The following is a 21,728-nucleotide window of genomic DNA, read 5'->3' as shown; positions in this document are numbered from 1 at the left end:
GTTTGTGGAAGTTCTGAGGTTCCCAATGATTTCAAATGCCAAGCAGTGAAAGGGGACTGAATAACACACTTATGATCTGTGTTTTTACTCTGTGTTCATGGAATCTGATCATCATTTACCTCTTCGTATATTCTTCTTTCCTCCACCCCTAAATAAAATGAAAGAACTCCACAATGCAAAGGGTGAAGGAAAGATAACTGTTTATTTCAGTTGAGAAGACAAGCATGTCAAGCAGATGAAGACAGAAGAACACATAAGAGTATATTGGGAGACGGAAACAGATTCTTTTTGATTATCCCCTACTGTTACTAGAGAGAAAAATGTCTTCAGATAACCAGCGGTCAGCAGATGAGGACGAAGGCCTGTTATCCCGACTGATCAGGAAATCTAGAGATTCCCCCTTTGTCCCTGTAGGTAAGTACAAGCCTTGACTGGATACTGTGAAGCTGTTTCTAATAAAACAATAATGCCTTACCCAGTATCTTTGAGTATTGAAATAGTTTATATAATTAAATGTTTTCAGATATTTGGAGTTAACCCTTTCTATGCATGAATGAGTTACACTTTCAACACAGTTTCTAGTGTATGGCAAATCCTCAGTAAATATTAACTCTTACTATTATGAAGCATCAATTTTTTTATTCTGTTTAATCCATTTTGATTAGCAGTCTATCGAAAATTACTAGTTCCCAGCCAATCTAAATAGGATTGATTGAATGGACTGTAACTTTTCTGTAATGACTCAGAATCAGCAGCTGCAGTATCAGTTTATTACACAGAGCCTATTAGAGACTATTGAGATGTATATAGACGGTCCTCAACTTACGACTTTTTGACTTTAAGATGATGACAAAGCAATTCGCATTCAATAGAAACCATACTTTGAACTTTGATCTTTTCCTGGCCTAGCAATATGTAGTATGATACTCTCTTATGATGCTGGGCAGTGGCAGCTCCCAGTCAGCCTCGCCATCATGAAGGTAAACAACTAATACACTTAACAACCACTCTGTACCCAACCATCCTGTTTTTCACTTTCAGTACAATATTCAATAAATTACATGAGATATTCAGCACTGTATTATAAAATAGGCTTTGTGTTAGATGATTTTGCCTAACTACAGGCTAATGTAAGTATTCCAAGCACATTTAAAGTAGGCTAGGCTAAGCTATAATGTTCAATAGGTGAGGTGTATTAAATGAATTTTTGACTTACAGTATTTTCAACTTATGATGGGTTTTTCAAGGTGTAACCCTGTCATGAGTTGAGGAAGATTTACATGTCTCTTTGTTCTCTAATCAACTCCAAACTTTACTTTTTGTGTGTGTGTGTGTGGTACGCAGGCCTCTCACTGTTGTGGCCTACTCCCGTTGCGGAGCACAGGCTCCGGACGCGCAGGCTCAGCGGCCACGGCTCACGGGCTCAGCTGCTCCGCGGCATGTGGGATCTTCCCGGACCGGGGCACAAAGCCGTGTCCCCTGCATCGGCAGGCGGACTCTCAACCACTGCGCCACCAGGGAAGCCCTCAACTCCAAACTTTAAGTTCTTGTGTCGATGCTTATAGACTTTTCTGTTTCTTCCATTACTGTTGGGTACCATCAGAAACTTCTGCTTCTAATGTTCTGTGGTGTCAGAAGCTAGATACCCACGCTTAAAAGAACCATGAGTCAATTCAGAGTAAAGAAGCTCCGAATGAAAGCCTGGGCCTACCTGTACACTTGAGAGCATGAACTTTGTGGTGTGCATGCTCTGTGGCTTGTTGCTGGCTTCCTGATGTGTTCCAGATGCTGAGGTTGATGGTTAAGTAAACTCCAGGTTAAAGAAGTATTATTCTAATTATACCTGGAGTCTTAGCCTCTTTATCCTTTCCCAACATATATTTGATATGTTTACATTTTAAACAAATACTATATGTATGTGGACTTAAAAAAACCCCCACAAAATCTAAGCACCAATATTATGTTTTAAAATCTAAGCTTTCTCTTCTTTCTCTTTCGGATGCTTTAGCTGCCCTAGGCATTATTATTTAATACTTCAGCCATGCCTCTTTCCTTGTGCTTTCTTTGTCTGGAAACTATTAAAATAACTTATTTAAATCAGATGTACATACAGGGAACTATACTCAATATCCTGTTGTAAACCATCATGGAAAACAGTATGAAAAAGAATATATATATATTATAACTGAATCACTTTGCTGTACAGCAGAAATTAACACAACATTGTAAAACAAATATACTTCAATAAAATTGTTTTAAAAATATATATACAAATCAGACGTACGTAACTTTGTGATTAATTCCACAAAAGCCTCTAAAGAGGTGTAAGTCATATGTTTCCATTAAATACCACTACAAACCTAGCAACTTTATGTGTCATTATTCACATATCAAAAAGAATCAAAATTTTACTTTATAGTAATATTCTGTGTTTGAAAGTTCCACTTAATTTGATTAAGGCTTGTAATGGCACAAGAAATGGAGGCAAATAATTTTGTAGTGATTTATTCCTCTTCTTTAGCATTTTTAACTAACAAAACAATTCAAGGACTCAGTGCCACTTGAGCAGATCACTGTAATGAACAGAGATTAATCACTGTGCCTGTTGGAAATTAAATTGTTTTTCCAGAGACATTTAGCATGATTAAAGTAGAAAGAGAAAAGTGTTTCCAGCTAAATTCAGTTATATTCAAACTACAGAGACATCGTATGGAAAACAGTAAAGGTGCTGACTTTAATCTCTAAAAGAAACAAAACAAATTTCAGTTAGAACAGAGTATTGATTTGATAAGGGAAGAGAGCCAAGTTTTTGCTAGAAAAATATCTGATCAAATTTGTATATGTATTATTGAATAGTTTGTTAGCTATTGTTTTATTAAGAATATCTCCTAAGTATTTTCTGCTGCAGGACAGAGTATCCTGTCAATAATTTACAGAACATTTTAATTTGTTGTCTTAACTTCTGTCATTATAATTTATTCATATTATTTAAAATCTTATGAATACTGCTAAGGTCTGTGTGTACATTATATGTATTTAAACTCTGTGTTGATAGATTATTTGTTTTTGCTTCTTTCACGTAACATTTCATAGTACATTTCTGTATATTAGTACTTCCTATACTTGTAATTTTTTTATAGCTATGGTAGTTTTCCCTCTGTTTGGGCCATTTGGGTTTAGTTTTTCCTCATACATAATGTAGCCACAAACATCTTTGTGTCAACTTCTTGACTTTTCTTTTGCTTACTTCCTTGGAGTATGTCCCCAAAGTAGAATTCCCAGGGCAGGAAGCATGTTCAGTTTAATGTCACTTATTATATGTCTCCAGAGTTCTTTCCAGAAAGATTTGGCTAAACTTACAGAGCTTTCAGCATTGTACCTGTTTCTCAATGTACCTGCCATTGTTGTTTTAACTGTTATTTGTTTTTTGCTGTTTTTATGTTTGTCATTTTTATTTCAATTTCACTTATTACTAATCAGCCTACAAAATATACATATAAATGTGATTATTTACTCTGATTCTTATTTCCACTTATTAAGTATACTCTGAGAGAATAAATATATCCTCACCCACCCACAGAGACAAACATGTGCCAATAGTTAATCAAAACTTGCTATCGTCCATAAACATCAACTGCATTTCTATATACTAACAACAAACATATGGAAACTGAAATTAAAGACATAAGACCATTTACAATCGCTCTGAAGAAATGAAATGATTAGGTATAAGCTTAACAAAACATGTACAGAATCTGTATGCTGAAAAAATACAAAATGCTAATGAAAGAAATCAAAGAAGAACTAAATAAATGTAGAGACTATTGTGTTCGTGGATTGTAAGACTCAATAAAGATGTCAGTTCTCCCCAAACTCATCTATCGGTTTACTGTAATTCCTATCAAAATCCCAGCAATGTTTGTTTGTAGACAGAAACAAGCTTATTCTAAAATTTATATAAAGGCAAAAGTTCTAGAATGGCTAAGACTACCTCTTTTAAGAAAAAGTATCAAGTAGGGCTTCCCTGGTGGTGCAGTAGTTAAGAATCCGCCTGCCGATGCAGGGGACACAGGTTCGAGCCCTGGTCCGGGAAGATCCCACATGCCGTGGAGCAACTAAGTCCGTGCACCACAACTACTGAGACTGTGCTCTGGAGCCCGCGAGCCACAACTACTGAGATGGCGTGCTACGACTACTGAAGCCCAGGCGCCTAGAGCCCATGCTCCACAACAAGAGAAGCCACTGCAATGAGAAGCCTGCACACCACAACGAAGAGTAGTCCCCACTCACCACAACTACAGAAAGTCCGCACACAGCAACGGAGACCCAATGCAGCCAAAAATAAACAAATTTAATAAATTTTTTTTAAAAAAAGGCAGTTGATCTCAAGGATGGATACCTTTAATAGTAATTTTTAAAAAAAGTATTAAGTGGAAGGAATCACTCCTACCAGATACTAAGGCTTAATATATAGAGTAATCAACAGTGTGGTATTGATGAAGGGATAGATGCATAAATCAATAGGAGAGAAGAGAGATCTCCCAGAATAGAGCCACACTTTTATTATGCAAAAGTTTCCTTTACTCTTATGTCAAAATATAGCATTTTTGTCCTTGTCAGTTTTTTTAAATCTACCTTACCCCCTTTTAGATGTTATAAATATGCTGTTCTATTTTCTTCTAGATTTTGTTGATATTTTTATTTTCATATTTAATTCTAACCCATCCAGACCTTTTTTGTAGGGTCTGGTGTAAGATACAAACCCAAATTAGTTCCAATAGTTTTTCCCTTATCTGTTATTTGGTTATCTTGATTTGTCATGGGTTAAGTTCTCACAGTGTTTCAAATTGCTTTCTAGAATTTTCCCTATTCAGTTGATTCCTATTCAGTTTTCTGTTTTAGAGTGAATTACACAGAATCTTGGTTGTCCCAGCAGTATATTCACCCCTTGACATATGTAGTGAATACAGAAATATTTGTATGGGCTTCTGGAATTTTCTAGAATCACAGTTCTTCCCAGAGTCACATACTTCTCATGCAACTATTCAGACCTTTTTACCTCTCATTAAAATTTAATATCTCATTTTCACAGAAGAGTAAAGTTTCTTTCACTTTACTAGATTTACTCCTTATTTAATAACAAGTAGAGAGGAATAAAGCCAAACACCCAAAAGCTGTGAATGCTGAGATTTTGGTTGGTTCACTCACTAGTTAAGTGACTTGCCCCAAATAAAAGGCTTGCAGCCTATGCCATGCTTCAGGAAAATTAGAAATTACTAGGCAAGTTACTATAGTATACAATTCAGGTTTTTCCGGGAAGAGTCAAAACTGCAAATATTGAATCCATGAGTGAAGTATCCTTTGGTATCTTGCCTGCTTATCTTCCAGGTACTGATCCCTTGCACAGTCTTTTATTCAATTCTCTAAGCTCTTGGGAATTTTAGCCTGCTATTTATATAATCCCTACTTTTTTAATTCACAGGGATAGCAGGCTTTATGACTGTGGGGTCCTATGGTCTTTACAAGTTAAAATACAGAAGAGATCAGAAAATGTCCATCATCTTATTCACATGAGAGTTGCTGCCCAAGGATTTGTTGTAAGAGCTGTGACTCTAGGTAACCTGCTTGATTTGTATCTTGTGTTCAGCTGTCTTTGAGAGTATTTTGATTTATTCATCCATTCATATTAGTATTTTTATTTATTCATTCATATTCATTCATGAATATTGGGTCAAGATGATGTAATGGAGGAGGAAGGATAAGAAAGACAGTGATCTTCACTTGGTTGAGGTTGCTGCCCAGTTATAGGCTTAATCTCTTGGTATTTTAAGTACTGAAAAAAAAAAAACTCAGTAGGCAAAAGGTACAGACTTCTAGTTATAAAATAAACGAGTCATGGGGATGTAATGTACAGCATGGTGACTATAGTCAATAATACTGTATTGCATATTTGAAAGTTGCTACGAGGGTAGATCTTAAAAGTTCTCATCACAAGAAAAAAATTCTGTATATATGGTAATAGATGTTAACTAGGCTTATTGTGACCATTTCACAATACATACAAATATAGAATCATTATGTTGTACAACATAAATTCAAATTGTATGTGAATTATACTTCAATCTAAAAAAAGAAAAACCCAGTGGAGAACTAGGTTATAGTTTCTGTTATCCTCTATAGTGAAAGGAGCAGTGAATAGTTTATACCCTGTATAACTCAGCTATTCCAAGCCTGAGCAATAGGTAATTTTTTATTAGTCTATAAATTAAGCAATATTTACACAGTCAAATCCAAAGAGTGGGTATAAAATTATCTGGTTGATTCAGGTTATATCAACAGCTAAATCATTTAGTTCTAACAAGGAGTCTACTTTGGGACCTAAATTACCTAAAATTTTTGTCTACATTAATGAGAACAAGTCACAATGTTCTTAGCTCCCCTTCATGCTGTGCAAAGTAGAATCAGCCTGAGTAGGTCTAGGATTATGGGATGATGGGTGTGGGGCTTGCCTGTAGGGAGTTATATGGTAATTATCTTTTTACTATGAACTGTGATATGAGTCTTGAACAACATACAACAAGAAACTTTACTATGAAGTAACAGGCCTCATTTTCATCATTCAGAAAACACTTATGAGCATGAGCTATGTGCAAGGCACTGTGCTGGTCTAGAGATACAGCAGTGAAACTAACTCTCTACCCTCAACTAGTTTAATCTCCTTAGGGAGAGAGATCAAGAGCAGGAGAAGACAATATAAAGTCAGAGGTACTACAATAAGATTAACACAGGTTGCTATGGAAGCACAAAGGAGAGGCGTTTAACTAGGGCTGAGAGTCCAGGGAGGCTTCTCTAAGGATGCAAACCATGTGATGAGCCAAGAATGTAGAGGAATTAACAAGCAGAGAAGGAGGTCAGGATTCTAGGCAGAGGGAAGAAAACAAAGGCACAGAAGCATGGCATGTTAGTGGAACTCGACACAGTTTGGTATGGTAGGTGAATCAATCAGTGTTTGATGAGACTGCAGAACTAGGAGTAGTAACATATAGTAAGAGATTTATTTTAGGTATTTGGACTTATGTAATTGTGAGGCTCTTTCTTATGTATCAGGATCTGGGACCTGAAGTGGGCAGAGCAAGCAGTTAGAAAAGGCAGATGAAAAGTGAGAGAAGCAAGAAAAATCTGGAACCTGCAAGGATGAGCTGAAACACACAGGATGGTCTGGAATCCTTATGGATTTCTCACCATCTCTAAACCTCCAAATGTGATGATGGAGTGACATAGAAAAAGCCGATGCCCCTCATCCTGGAGCTAAACATGGACCTGGCCAAGGAGTCAGAGAAGGTGAAAGAGGAAATTCAGCAGGAGCCATGGTAGCTGCTCTCCTGACTGCTGCCCCATGCCAGCCAGGTGGGCCAGCAGATAAGCAAAACTATGCTGCAACAGTGCCTTCCCAGGTCAAAAGAATTTGCTGGCTCCTTTACTTCTACCTTCTAAATCTCACGCGAAATGTCTCGTGCAATTTTTCAGGGAATGAAAGGAAAGGAATTCTGGAAAATCTAGTTATAGTTTAGCTAAGTTGATACATTACAAATCTGTCACTGTCTATCCCTTGTCAACCTGGCATCCATATACACCTCTTTTAATACACTTACCTTCAAATAAAGACAATGGCAAAATCAACCATCCCTTGTATAACCAAAAACATGCTAACTCTCTCCTAAAAGAGGATACAAAATCCCTTTGTCCATCTTTGGGTGATGCTGATTCATCTTTGAGCTGAGTCATATTCCCTTTTGATATCCTGTGACTTAAATCCTGAGATATAAAGTTAACTACTATTAACACTTCTTATATTAGATGGTAGGTAAATGGAAATGGCAAATAGAAAAAGAAATTGGTGACTGTATACACGTGTATTCATATCAAAATAACGGGGCTTCCCTGGTGGCGCAGTGGTTGAGAGTCCGCCTGCCGATGCAGGGGACACGGGTTCGTGCCCCGGTCCGGGAAGATCCCACATGCCGCGGAGCGGCTGGGCCCGTGAGCCATGGCCGCTGAGCCTGCACGTCTGGAGCCTGTTGCTCCGCAACGGGAGAGGCCACAACAGTGAGAGGCCCGCATACCGCCAAAAAAAAAAAAAAAAAGGAAGAAATATTCATAACTATCACAGTCTTTGTTTCTGCAGCTGGTCGGATGATCATGGCTCATATTATGTTTTTCCACTGGCCATTTCATCCATCCTTTGCCTTCCGAAAGCACCTTGGCTATTCATGGTTATTTGACTGGGTTGTGGACCCAAACATTCTGAAATGATCTGGGTCATTAATGATCCTTCCTGTACTGGGTATAATTTTCCACCTTCTTTAATCACATGACATGGGACTACTAAGGAAGGCCCCAGAAGGTATACATTCCAGACACACTCCTCCTTACCCTACCAGTATAGTAACAATTTACCCTTGATAGATCAAATCAATGTAATGGACTAATGTGATGTCTTGTGGAATAGCGAGATGATCAAGGTCCTGCAGACTAGATTGTGGCATAGGGCTGGAGAGTTCACAGAGCCATGAGACTGAACACTGAAAGTATACTGCTGGCCCTGCCAGATGAAAGCAATCTGCTTCTGATGGTCTTTACTAAAAGGTATACAGAAAAAAGCAATCAATCAGATTAATAGCTGCAAAACAAATAGCAAAAATTGTGTTGATTTGCTGTAGCAAAGTTTATAGAAATCCATTATCATTCTCCAAGATCCATCTGTCTTCTGGCCAAAGAGGCAAAATGAATGGAGATATGGTAGGAATCACCACCCTGGCATCTTTAACGTCCTTGATGATGACACTAGTCTCTACAATCCCTCTGGGAATGCAGTATTGCTTTGGTAATAGAAGCATTTAAAATGGCTTACACTGCACTTCCCTGATGGCACAGTGTTAAGAGTCGCCTGCCAATGCAGGGGACACGGGTTTGAGCCCTGGTCCGGGAAGATCTCACATGCTGCAGAGCAACTGAGCCCATGTGCCACAACTACTGAGCCCGTGTGCCGAACCTACTGAGCCCACATACCACAACTACTGAGCCCACGTGCCACAACTACTGAAGCCCACGTGCCTAGAGCCTGTGCTCGGCAACAAGAGAAGCCACCACAATGAGAAGCCCACTCACTGCAACTAGAGAAAAGCCTGCACACAGCAATGAAAACCCAACGCAGCCAAAAATAAGTTAATTAATTTTTTAAAAAACCAGCAATGGCTTACACTTGGCTTTCCCTACCATAATAGCCCTTACTCCCCAGGTCAGGGAACCAATGTGAGGATTCTGATAGCTGCTGAGTATGTCTACTCCAATTACACATTCCATAACTGGGGAAATAACATAAGGTAGGTTCAGGGACCCACCAGACCAACTGTAAAATAGACCCACAGCAAAACTCCACTGACCTGACCATAAACTCCTAGTTCGACTGGTAGAACACACTAATTCTCCAGGCATTAGTATCAATTCAAAATCAATATTTAACAATGTCCCACAAATGTGATTATTTCCCCTTCCTCTTGCTGAATAGTCATAGGTGCCTTTGGGGAAGACTAGAAGGAGGATTTATAGTATTTGCATTTTTGGCTGTGAAACAGCGTCTTTCCTTAAGGAGATCTGACCTCTTGTTAATTCCAGGGACTTTGGGTCTACGAATTGACTCAAATTTGGGAATTGGTTGAGGGGCCATGGCTCTCTATTGTGATGATTCAAGTCAAATTTCTGTTCACCAGACCTAGAGCTTTTCTTCTCACATGCTGCTCACCGCTTTCAACTCTAGGTACAACATGATCAATTAGCCAAAATGCCAAAGATCTTTGTGGCTTAGACTACATTGATTACTGCTTAGGCTTTGCTGCCCATTACAGTAATCATGCTTTCCTTGTCTTTGTCAATTAAAAGCTGCCGCTTGACCCCTGCCACCCCACAATCCCATCATCCCTACTGAACTCAGGGAGCCCAGAAATTCCTACTGTCATTTCTGGCTTATAGGAAATCATTACCATAGACCTCTTCAAGGAGGGCAGGGCTGCCTTCACAAATGTACTTCTCACAGCTCTGCAGAAGGAAGGAGATATATTTAGGGGGTGAGTGAGCAGGATAAATCCAGTCTAACATTCCAATCTCCCTAAGCCTTTGGATACCTTCCTTTATGGCAAAGTTTCTCAATCTCAGCACTACTGACATTTTGGACTGGATTATTCTTTGTTGCGGAGGACTGTCCTGTGCATTACAGAATGTTCAGCAGCAGCCCTGGCTTCTACCCACTAGGTGCCAATGGTACCCACCCGCGCTGTGAAAGCCAAACACGTCTCCAGACATTGCCAGATTTCCCTGGGGAACAAAATTGCCCCAGTAAAGAAGAATCACTGCTGTACCATGGAAGTATACTAAGGAAGTTCTGGTATTTCAACTTCATTTAGTGGAGACTACTTTTTGGTCCAAGTTTCAGCCATTCTCAGACAGAGGGAAGGACTGTTTCTACTGGCAAAAGAGTCTCAGTAAGACATAGGGGCTCAAGGACCCAGTTTCACTGAAATCTGCTTATATGTCCCCATTCCAATTTTCAGAGTCCCACGCCTGCCAAAGCAGTGCTCTAAACTTTTTTTCTTTTTTAATATTTATTTATTTATATATTTGGCTGCGCCAGGTCTTAGTTGTAGCACGAGGGATCTTCATTGCGACATCCAGGGTCTTTTTTAGTTGCGGCATGCAGGCTCTAGTTCCCTGACAAGGGATCGAACCCCTGCCCCCTGCTTTAGGAGTGTGGAGTCTTAACCACTGGACCACCAGGGAAGTCCCCAATGCCCTAAACTTTAACTTAAGAGGTGTTATGAGTTTGGGAATTTAATTTGTGTTGTGATTAGTCACTCACAGGATTAGCCCCTGTGTACATTTTTCGAAAATACCAGTCTCAAGGCTACAGGAGTTAAGAGTTTCTTTTTAGAAAGTCATAAAGCTTTCAGGTCCCTCACAAGACCTTGAGCTAGGAATTTAAAGCCATGAGCCCATCATATAGTTTTCCCAAGTTCTCCAGCACACTTAAAAGTTACTAACCTTATTATACTCCTTATTTCCACTAAATGTTCTATGACAATAAATACTTGATCCCCCAAAGCCTTGCTTTCTATAGGCACCTGATTAAGGGTATCTGCAAGGTGATAATTTTTTTAATGTTTTGCTACCACATGCCATGGACTGCTAGCATACTCTTTGCCACTGGAGGGGAAAAAAAAAAAAGCCCATTAATACCTTTAAATATAATCAGATCAGAGAACCAACTCCAGATAACCCAGAACCAATTCAGAGAACCAATGCTCAGAGTTATGTTCCTCTGGAAGCTTCCAATACCAAATTCTGGATCCGTCAGGTTCAATCAGAGAAGGAAAACTACTAGTAGTGATATATAAAAAGGGATTTATTATAGAGATATGACCTTAAGCAATTTGGGGAGCTGGCTAAACAGTCCATGTTAGGTTGTTGGTTATATTTCTAATGCTGGCACCTGAAGGTAACAAGGCAGCAACTGGGAAAGAAAACTAAACTAGAATCTGCAAGGGTGAGCTGGAACCCACAAAGACAAATGGAAACTTGAGTCCGAGTCTTGCTGACTCCAACCTTGATCATGGCATGACCTTTAGGAAAAGCTGGCACGCTCTATCATGGAGCTAATCCACACCTGGCCCAGGAGCCAGAAAAGCTAATGGAGGAGATCCAGAAGGAGCTGAAGGATTTGTGGGCCTGACTGCTGCCCATCAACAGCGAGGTGAGCCAGCAGATAAACAACAACATACGCAAGCTGTAACAGCACCTGGTGCTCTGCACCAAGCCTTCCAAGTGCAAAAAGAATTTGGCAGCTCCTGCTTCAACTTTCACCTTCAAATCTCAAGTAAAATGTCTCTCATGGCCAAGCTAACCTGGAACTATGCAGGGAAGGGAATTCTGGAAAACACAGTAACAGCTTAGTTAAACAGATATAAAACAAATCCCCCAATAGATGTATATGGTTGCTAGTTGAGGAGTAAAAAGATGAAGTGAGCCAGTGAAGGGTTTAAACAGGGGAGTAACAGTCAGAACAGCATCTAAAAGATGCCTGCTGGAAGACTTCCCTGACGGTCCAGTGGTTAAGACTCCACGCCTCCAATCCAGGGGGTGTGGGTTCGATCCCTGGTTGGGGAACTAAGGTCCCACATGCCACTCAGCCAAAAAAAAAAAAGATGCCTGCTGTACAGAAAGATCAGAAACAGGCAATATGAAACTGTTTGTTTTAGGGATACTAAACAGACTGTCACACTATAAAGGCAAGGAAACCTCTTATCATAAAATTCAGAACAGTGGTTACCTATGAAAAAGGGAGGGGAATATGATCAGAAAGGGAAACCTGGAGGCTTCCAGGATGCCTGTAATATTCTACTTCTTGACCCATAATTACAGGTGTTCATTCTACAACTATCTGTTAATCTGGTCATTTAAGTTTTATGAACTATTTTCCATGCATATTTATATCACCATGAAGAAAGTGTTAAGAGGAAAAGGAAAATGATTAGAGACGATTTGCAAAAGAGGGGAGAAAAAAGGCAGAAGCCAATTAGATGATGAATTGGATATGAATTAAGGCAGTGGCAATAGCAACAGAGAGGAGATGGATTCTAGAAATACTGAGGACTCAGCAACTAAGTGATTGGGAAAAGTAAGGAAGGAAGAATCAAGGATGACTCCTAGGTTTCTGGTCTGGGCAACCAGATGAAAGGTTTGCCTTTCACACATAAAAAGAATGAAGAAGGGGCTTCCCTGGTGGCGCAGTGGCTGAGAGTCCGCCTGCCAATGCAGGGGACACGGGCTCATGCCCTGGTCCGGGAGGATCTCACATGCCGCGGAGCAGCTGGGCCCGTGAGCCATGGCCGCTGAGCCTGCGCATCCGGAGCCTGTGCTCCACAACGGGAGAGGCCGCAACAGTGAGAGGCCCACATACCACAAAAAAAAAAAAAAAAAGAATGAAGAAGAAAGAACAGGTTTGGTGAGAGGATGAGCACATATTGGATAAAACAATAACAACATACAATGAGTGCTTATGATGTATAAGTCACTCTGCTTTATATATCATTATCTCATTTAATCTTAATACCTACTTGGACACCACCTGGTGTATTGCAGGACAACTCAATACTGATGTCAACCACGTGGAGCTCACATCAGATGCCCCAGGTTTAAGGACATGGTTCCCGAAAGCACCGCCCTTCTTTCAGACACTGCCATTGGGGTTTCCCAGACCACCTGCACTTCTGACCAACTGGCTACAAATTCAAGGTTTCCCAAGACTTCCTCAGGTTTGATATTTCACTAGAAGAACTTAGGGAAGCACCATACTCACAATTACAGTTTCATTATAAAGTATACAAATCAGGACCAAATAGACACATAGGGTAAGGTCTGGGAGGGTCCCAAACTCAAAATCTCGCCCTGTGAAAAAATATATATATATATCGCCTTGTGGAATTGGTGCATGTCACCCTCCCAGCACATCCGTGTGTTTACCAACCAAGAAACTCCACTGAGCTTCAGTGTCCAGAGTTTTTACTGGGGCTTCATTATGTAGGCATGATTGACTGAATCACTGGCCACATGACTGAACTCAATCTCCAGTCCTACTCCCCTCCCTGAAAGTCTAATCACATGGCTGGTCTTCTGGCATGACTAGCCACATCCTGAAGCTACCTAGGAGTCCACCATGAGTCACCTAATTGGCATAAATTCAGGTATGACTCAAGGGGCTCATGACCAGACAAAGTCTTTATTAAAGGACAATACTCAATGAGGTAGGTACTGTCATAATCTGTTTTACAGATAAGGAAACTTAGGCTTAGAGAGGAAAGGTTACCTGTTCACAGTAACATGGGCAATCTATTCCAGAGCCTGAACTCTTAATTTTATATTATACTGACTAAGATGCCTATGGAAGATGTCTCTAAATTACAGTACTCATACCCTAGTTGATGTATAAGGAGGTCCATGGGGACATGGGAAGAAAATATTTTTATCTTAAAAACAAAAAAGCGGGACTTCCCTGGCAGTCCAGTGGTTAAGACTCCATACTCCCAATGCAGGGGGCACGGGTTCAATCCCTGGTCGAGGAACTAAGATCCCGCATGCATGCTGCACCGCGTAGCCTAAAAAACCCAGAAACAAAAAAAGCTTTACCAGTATACAGACTGATCGTAGTACATTTATATGGTTTATAAATAAATGTGCATTTTGAAGAACATGCTCAACATATTTACTTATATACAATTTTAGAGTTTTGGAGGCCATAACTATGGGATATGGAAATGTCACATATAATATAATCTAACATGGGTCTCACATTCAGAAGAGAGATCTAACTTGCTTACCAGTGAAGCAACAGGTGTGAATGAGGTGAGAAAAGGGTTGGGATCAGAACTCCAGGGAACACCAACATTTAAGAGGTAGGCAAGAGGTTAATAATTATTTGTGCAGATATCTAATTTGCTATCTAACTGAGATGAGAACTAACTTACCCTTTAGGCTCTGTGTGCTTTTTGTAGGTATTAACAGGCGGTGTCAGAAATAAAGCTGAAGGAAAATGAAGTAAAGGTTTAGTTCAGACAATCTACTAGACAGCTGATGCCATGACAATTGATATGGATGGGGAGAGTGGTGACTTGTAGTTTAAATCTGTGACTCCCTAACTTGCTTTATTTGTTTGTTTGGTTTTTATAAATTTATTTATTTATTTTTGGCTGCCTTGGGTCTTTGTTGTTGCGTGCAGGCTTTCTCTAGTTGCGGCGAGTGGGGGCTGCTCTTTGTTGTGGCACATGGGCTTCTCATTGCAGTGGCTTCTCATTGCGAAGCATGGGATCTAGGTGCGCGGGCTTCAGTAGTTGTGGCACGCGGGTTTCAGTAGTTGTGTCGCGCAGGCTCTAGAGCACAGGCTCAGTAGTTGTGGCGCATGGGCTTAGTTGCTCCGTGATGTAGGATCTTCCCAGACCAGGGCTCGAACCCGTGTCGTTGGCATTGGCAGGCAGATTCTGTGCCACCAGGGAAGCCCCCTAACTTGCTTTGGATATGAACATTTGCTGATATCCCTGGAATTCACTGAAGCAGCTCCTCTCTTCCTCAGGATATTTTCCCTGGCCACCTCCCCCTTTCTGCATGGCCCTAGGACCTCATCCTTGGGGAAGATGTACATTTACCTCATCTGCCTAAACATAGCTAATTCATCCACTGGACTGTAAGTCCCTAGAAGCAGGGATTCGATCCATTCACCTTGCTTTTCTTCAGAATACTGAGTACTAGCAGACACTGAATAGATGTTTTCTAAGTTGAAGTGCCTATTGTTTTTATCTCAAGATCTAGCCAAATCTTCCCACTTTCCTTTCTCACCAATATTTTAAAATTCAAACTTTAGGGTGTCATTGTAATGTCATAAATTCAGATTTATACTGATCCCAAAGGGCTCTTAGATTTGTTTTTTGGTTTTTTTTCCTGGAGTCACTCATATGATCCAAGCCAAAAATTAATAAGATAGAGGGCGTTTGTTTGTTTTTTAATTGTAGGTTGGTTTTAGAAAAAATACAAGTGAAGAAATTCAGTGTTTTTTCCCATGGATACACTATTGATATACATCTTTTGGTTTCTAGGTGTTCTCTATTCTATGTATAAGGATTATATTAGACCTCGATCCTTCAATGTGTCCAAAAAATGAAGCTTCAGACAAGAAAAACAAGAAGCCTTCTGAAACCTATTTATTATGAAGAATTTTTAATATGTAGCAAATTATACTGCAGAAGTTTCAGCCAGAATTCTCATAGACTTCAGCTGTTTAAGAAGTTGATTTCCAAATCAACAAACAGAGTCAGCTCAAAAATATCCTTCTTGATGTCTTTCAAAGGCTAGGCCATGATTTTCTGACTTTTAAAATTTTTATTTTCTAGTTAGTGGCAGAAAATAATCTATATTACGCCAAATCAATCTGAAAATTAGGAGTTATATAGTGGCTACAGAAAAATTTTCTCTATCCCTATTAAATGTGATGCTCTATTCACAGCTTAATTCTCCACAAACAGGGCAAGGTAATTAAGGCTTTCATAAACTCCTTTCTAGAATGGGCAAAAATTACATCAGAGGAGAATGGCCATGTTGTTATTTAAATCTGGTTCACCACTGTGCACCTCACTCTTACATAAAAACGACTATTTTACCACAAACGTAAAGGTCTTAACATTTAAATATTTGTGTATTCAGTTTTATACTTGTTGAAAGTATTTCTAGGAGTACGAAGGTAAATTGCTAAAAAAAATCCCTTTTCCCTCAGATGGCAGTATTGAGGGAAAAAAGGATTTAGTCCAGAAGTGCTACTGCTAATCTGGTATGACACTGTAGAAAACACAAGAAACAAGGAAGATATTAAATGTTAAGTATACCTGTGGCATCAAACTCCTCTGCAATTGCCCTAGGGTTCTAAAAACTAAGCTAGACCTTGTGGAAGTCATAACTGCCATCGCTCAGATTTATTCCCGGACTCCAGGCCTGGGAAAGAAAACAAAACAAAACAAAAAAATACCCACTAAGATAAAATCAAGAATACACTGTAATATTATCTGTGGTGCTGATTTCCCCTTCCTTGATGCCTGTAGTGGAGGAATACTCTGACAGGAAGGTGAAGTCTAGTGTTTGGGAAGGGAAAGACACAGGAAGATCTGAAAATATATCCGCATTCTAGACATTACCCACTGTTCTGTGTATTATATACACTTTTCTCTACTGGCACAGGGTAATTATTTTAAAAGTTGCCATCTGTACCTATCATGAGGCTCTTCTAGTGCCACCAACAAGTACACGTTTCAGTCAACACTGTCCTCCATAGAAAATAGGCAAGGAGGGACTTCCCTGGTGGTGCAGTGGTTAAGAATCCGCCTGCCATTGCAGGGAACATGGGTTCGAGCCCTAGTCCGGGAAGATCCCACATGCTGTGGAGCAACTAGGCCCGTGTGCCACAGCTACTGAACCTCTGCTCTAGAGCCTGCAAGCCACAACTACTGAGCCTGTGAGCCACAACTACTGAAGCCCACGCGCCTAGAGCCGGTGCTCTGCAACAAGAGAAAACACCACAATGTGAAGCCCGCACACTGCAACGAAGAGTAGCCCCCGCTCGCTGCAGCTAGAGAAAGCCCGCGTGTAGCAACAAAGACCCAGTGCAACCAAAAATAAATTAATTAATTTAAAAAAATAGGCAAGGAAAGAATCCAACTACTTTATTCTACTAGGGTAAATATTCCAGCAGTTGGCTCTAATATGTTCCATGAAAGTCAGAAAAATTTAAGATGGCTGGAATAGAAATGTCATCCTTCATGTTGATTACACAATGAAAAGATACTTCTAATCAGGCTACCAGAAAGATCCCACTCTCTCAATATATGCTCAGCAGTAAAAATAGATTAACTGAAGTGTTTAATCAGAAATGGGCTTTTCTCACAAAACCCAAGAGATTCCAGAATTTTGTCATAATCTTACTCTGAAAGTACTAAAGTAAAATATTTATTGCTTGAAAAAAGCAATGAAAAATATTTATTAAGAGTATTATGGGACTTCCCTGGTGGCGCAGTGGTTGAGAGTCCGCCTGCCGATGCATGGAACATAGGTTCGTGCCCCAGTCTGGGAAGATCCCACATGCCGTGGAGCGGCTGGGCCCGTGAGCCATGACCACTGAGCCTGCGCGTCCAGAGCCTGTGCTCCACAACGGGAGAGGCCACAACAATGAGAGGCCCGTGTACCGCAAAAAAAAGAAAAAAAAAAGTATTATGCATGAGAGCTCACAAATTATGTTTAAATTAAAATGTAAAATCTTGTATGGAGAAAAGTTAAGTATGCAGGATGCCCATTTACCCACATTAGCCTGGGTAAAGAGGGGAGGCCGTTGCAGGAGGACCTTATAAATAGATAAAATACAGCACCTGAATTTGCACAATACTTCTGGGGCAAAGGTTTGGTGGCTTAATATCATAATGTTTAAAACTGAGAAGGCTATTTTCATCATCTGCTGTAACCTCTGCCTCACTGACTAATTAAACTATTGCATGTGCCTGGATATGCTCTGACTGCCTTTTATATTAAGCCAACACACAGGTAGGTAGCAGCAGCTGCTCAGTAACAATTATTTAATTGCATTTTTCTAACATTCTGGGTATACACTGTCAGAGCATCCTTTTAAAAAATTGACTCCACAGTGTTAAACCCCAGGAACTGAGTGAGTATATGCATCTAGGTTAATCTTAAGATTGAATATATTGGGATTTCCCTGGCGATCCAGAGGTTAAGACTCCACACTTCCACTGCAGGGGGTGAGGGTTCAATCCCTGGTTGGGGAGCTAAGATCCCACATGCTGCACAGCACGGCCAAAAAAAAAGATTGAATATATTAATATCTATATAAGCACATAACATAGAAATCCAGATTTGTAAATCATAAATTAAAGAATAATTAAATATTCTTGACTTAGCATAAAACTTTACCCAAGACTCACCCTTTAGACATCAATCTTCTCTACTGGTTTTAGCATGATTCAGTTTGCTTTATTATCAAATTTTCTGATTACAGGAGCTATATGACCTGAGGGGTATACTTATAAATTTTTGTAAACTCTAGTCTGTTCCTAGTAACATACAGTTAAAGAATGGAGAAAAGCTACAGAAATTCCTCAAGTACTTAATCTCTGTTTAACCAACCACCTTATCTTTTTATGAGTTGCAAAACAGGATTTTCTTTTTTGCTTTTTTTTTCTTTCTCCAAATATTCTCTGGTAGTGAAACTACTGAGAAATGAAATTGCCCATGGAGGGAGGAAAATCCAACAAACTGATTCATCTAGATTGCTGTCTCTGTATAAAGAAACCAAAACGCTGAAACTCATTTTTTAAGTCGCTTTTTCAAGTAAAAGCTGATAAGTGGCGTTAACTCAGTTTCATTTTTGAGATCAGAAGGTCTCTAACCTAGGTTGCAAGGATGCCGCTCTTATCAGAAGTTTCAAGGGCCATGAAGTAGAAATGAGGGTATTTGAAAGTATCATCTTGGAAAAAAATCCCTGCCACTTAGAGGATCAAATCATTATAAATGAACATAGGCAATGTCTGAATTTTTTTAAGTCTTATTGAAAGGTGCTAAGTTTTAAAATAAGGCAGAAAAAAATAAAATAAAATAAGGCAGAGGGGTTGGATATTCAATTTTTACGCTGAAAGAGAAAAGTGATGCTCAAACACACAAAGGCTGCAGGGTTTGCAAACTCAATGCCTTTGGGGCTGGAAGGAAATGAAAGAAGGCATGGATGCCACCCTGGAGTATATTCCATTAAAAATGGATAGCTGGGCATGAACTTATATATACTACCGAGTGTAAAATAGACAGCTAGTGTGAAGCAACTGCATAGCACAGGGAGATCAGCTCGGTGCTTTGTGACCACCTAGAGGGGTGGGATAGGGAGGGTGGGAGGGAGACGCAAGAGGGAGGAGATATGGGGATATATGTATATGTATAGCTGATTCACTTTGTTATACAGTAAAAACTAACACACCATTGTAAAGCAATTATACTCCAATAAAGATGTAAAAAAAATGGATAGCTGCCACTCAGTTTAAGCCAACTGCACTTCCATGAAGGAACGTGTGGGCCCAATGTTGAAAATCTTCTGACTTTTCAATCAGATCGTTATGTAGAAACTTTCAAGTTTTAAATACTAAATGTTTTATTATAAAAATTTTATGGAAAAAAAAAATCCTGGTTAGGAACAGGGGGATCAAAAAATATCTATAAGCCACATGTAGGCAGGCAGCTTGTGACATGTGGACAAATCTTCCAAGTCCCAGTCTAGTTCTCATCTCATACTATTATACTTGGTATATATAACTTAAAACGCTTAGCATTCCCTAGGAGAGTCAGCGTTAGAAATATTAGCCACTCCGGGAAATAGACTTTGGACCTAGAAATGGTGTTTGGAGTGTTAATGGGAAAAGTGGGAAGAAAAGACATGGTGGGACTATACACACATCAGAAAGAAAACTAATACCTCCATTATCTTCTGTTGGGACTTACAAAGTTAAATGTTAGAATTCTTTTTATACCTACAACTTAAATGCTAGAATGGGCTGAGTTACAATGCAGCAGGGAAAACTGATCATTGGTTTCAGTGTGATTTCTGGCTCCTGTTCGTAGGCGTTAAGCTCTTTGGAAAATACCATCATATCTCTGAAAAAAACTCAAGAAAAGCAACAAAGAAAATAACAATCACAAAGCACACCGACAACCAGGATTAAACATGCCAAATAGAAGAAGTGTTTTCTTTGGAAATGATGTGCTAGAATCAGTAGTCACCAAGGTTCGGTCAATAAAAATCAAAGTGAAATTTAACTGGCTATAGTCAAGTATCACTTTAAAAGTAAGTCAGCTTGACCAGTTCACTCTGAAAAAGAACAATGCTCCTTTTCCTTTGTCACTTGCGATCCAGACAAAATAAATACCTGATTTATCTGAGCAACATTTGTTAAAAAAATACAAAAGATCTATCATTTTTATATAACCTTAAAACTCTACCCAAACTGATATGTTCAGGTTTACCTAAACATACACACATATATATATTTTAAATTCCAGAAGTCGAGACACAAGCCCATAGGGGTGTGTGACCATCACGGGCTAAAAATTTAACTCTGGCAGTTGCAGGACTCTCCGGGTCTCTGACCTACACTTAAAGCTGTCAGCTTTTAACACCCGTCCCATAAGGAAATCTTTGCCTTCTGCTCAAAATGGTTGAACAAAACTCACCACTGAACTAACAGAGATACGTTAACAGGACACTTGGCACAAAAGGACTAAGAGAAAGTGGGTCTTATAGAGTCTCTCAGGCTGTCAGTCATCTAGACACAAGTGAGTCAGCATCCACGGTGTTCAGAAGGTAGAGTTCAGGCTGAACTGTCAATCCCAGACGTAGGTACTGAGGACAAAAAGATGGAAAAGGGTTAGACTGATTTGCAAGTATTTAAATATTGAATTTGGCATTTAAGTACCTATAATCAGCATGTCAATGTAGGTCTTTTTTCAGTTCTATATAGACTTTCATTTCAGAAAAGAAATGGCTTACAGATACATGAATGGTTTATTGTATATAAAATAATTGCTAGGAGCCGAAATAGTTAAAGATTGAGATGGTACCGAATGCCCTCAGGAAAATTTGCACTTTGACTATCCTCGCGACACACTCTGCCTCAGGATGATTGTTTCTGATCAGGATATTAAGAGCAAACGCACTGCGAGCTTTTGTACTTTAATACCAAGTGTGTTAGAAATAAAATTCAGGGAATTTTCTGGCTGCCCAATGGTTAGGACTCCAGGCTTTTACTGCTGAGAGCGCAGGTTCAACCCCTGGTCGGGGAACTAAGATCCCACAAGCTGCCCAGCACAGCCAAAACAAAAGAAATAAAATTGCAAATAATCTAAATCCTGACCCTATTATCTGGGCCCTATTATCCTTTGGCACATGAGCAAAGCAAAGCCTTTCATTAAAAAAAACAAAATGGCATGTACTAAGAGAAGAGATGAGCTACGGGTCCCAACCGTTTATCAGGCTGAATTAGAATCACTTCAGCTGCTTTTAAAACACGTTGTCAGACCCACCCCTGGAGACC

The 21,728-nt window shown here is 39.7% G+C and overlaps 2 protein-coding genes across 8 annotated transcripts in view; one reads left to right on the top strand and one right to left on the bottom strand.

The window, feature by feature from the left end:
• The first annotated feature begins 195 nt into the window (after positions 1 to 195).
• HIGD1C (HIG1 hypoxia inducible domain family member 1C) lies at positions 196 to 15,760 on the top strand. The gene is given in 4 exon segments (XM_030835069.2): positions 196 to 414; positions 5,483 to 5,554; positions 5,557 to 5,616; positions 15,696 to 15,760. Coding segments are annotated over 4 exon segments (291 nt in total). The 5' UTR covers positions 196 to 320.
• The window catches only part of SLC11A2 (solute carrier family 11 member 2), a 56,850-nt gene continuing 50,144 nt past the window's right edge, over positions 15,023 to 21,728 (bottom strand). For all 7 annotated transcript variants that reach the window (XM_060306741.1, XM_060306745.1, XM_060306740.1 and 4 more), the window contains one exon: positions 15,023 to 21,037. In XM_060306741.1, coding sequence (XP_060162724.1) covers positions 20,957 to 21,037 — 81 coding nt within the window. In that variant the 3' untranslated portion in view covers positions 15,023 to 20,956. The remainder of the gene's footprint in view (positions 21,038 to 21,728) is intronic.

This window comes from Globicephala melas, chromosome 10 (genome assembly GCF_963455315.2).
Source record: "Globicephala melas chromosome 10, mGloMel1.2, whole genome shotgun sequence".
Taxonomy (NCBI): domain Eukaryota; kingdom Metazoa; phylum Chordata; class Mammalia; order Artiodactyla; family Delphinidae; genus Globicephala; species Globicephala melas.
The sequence above is the reverse complement of the archived record's forward strand: the minus strand, read 5'-3'. Positions and strand labels throughout refer to the sequence as shown.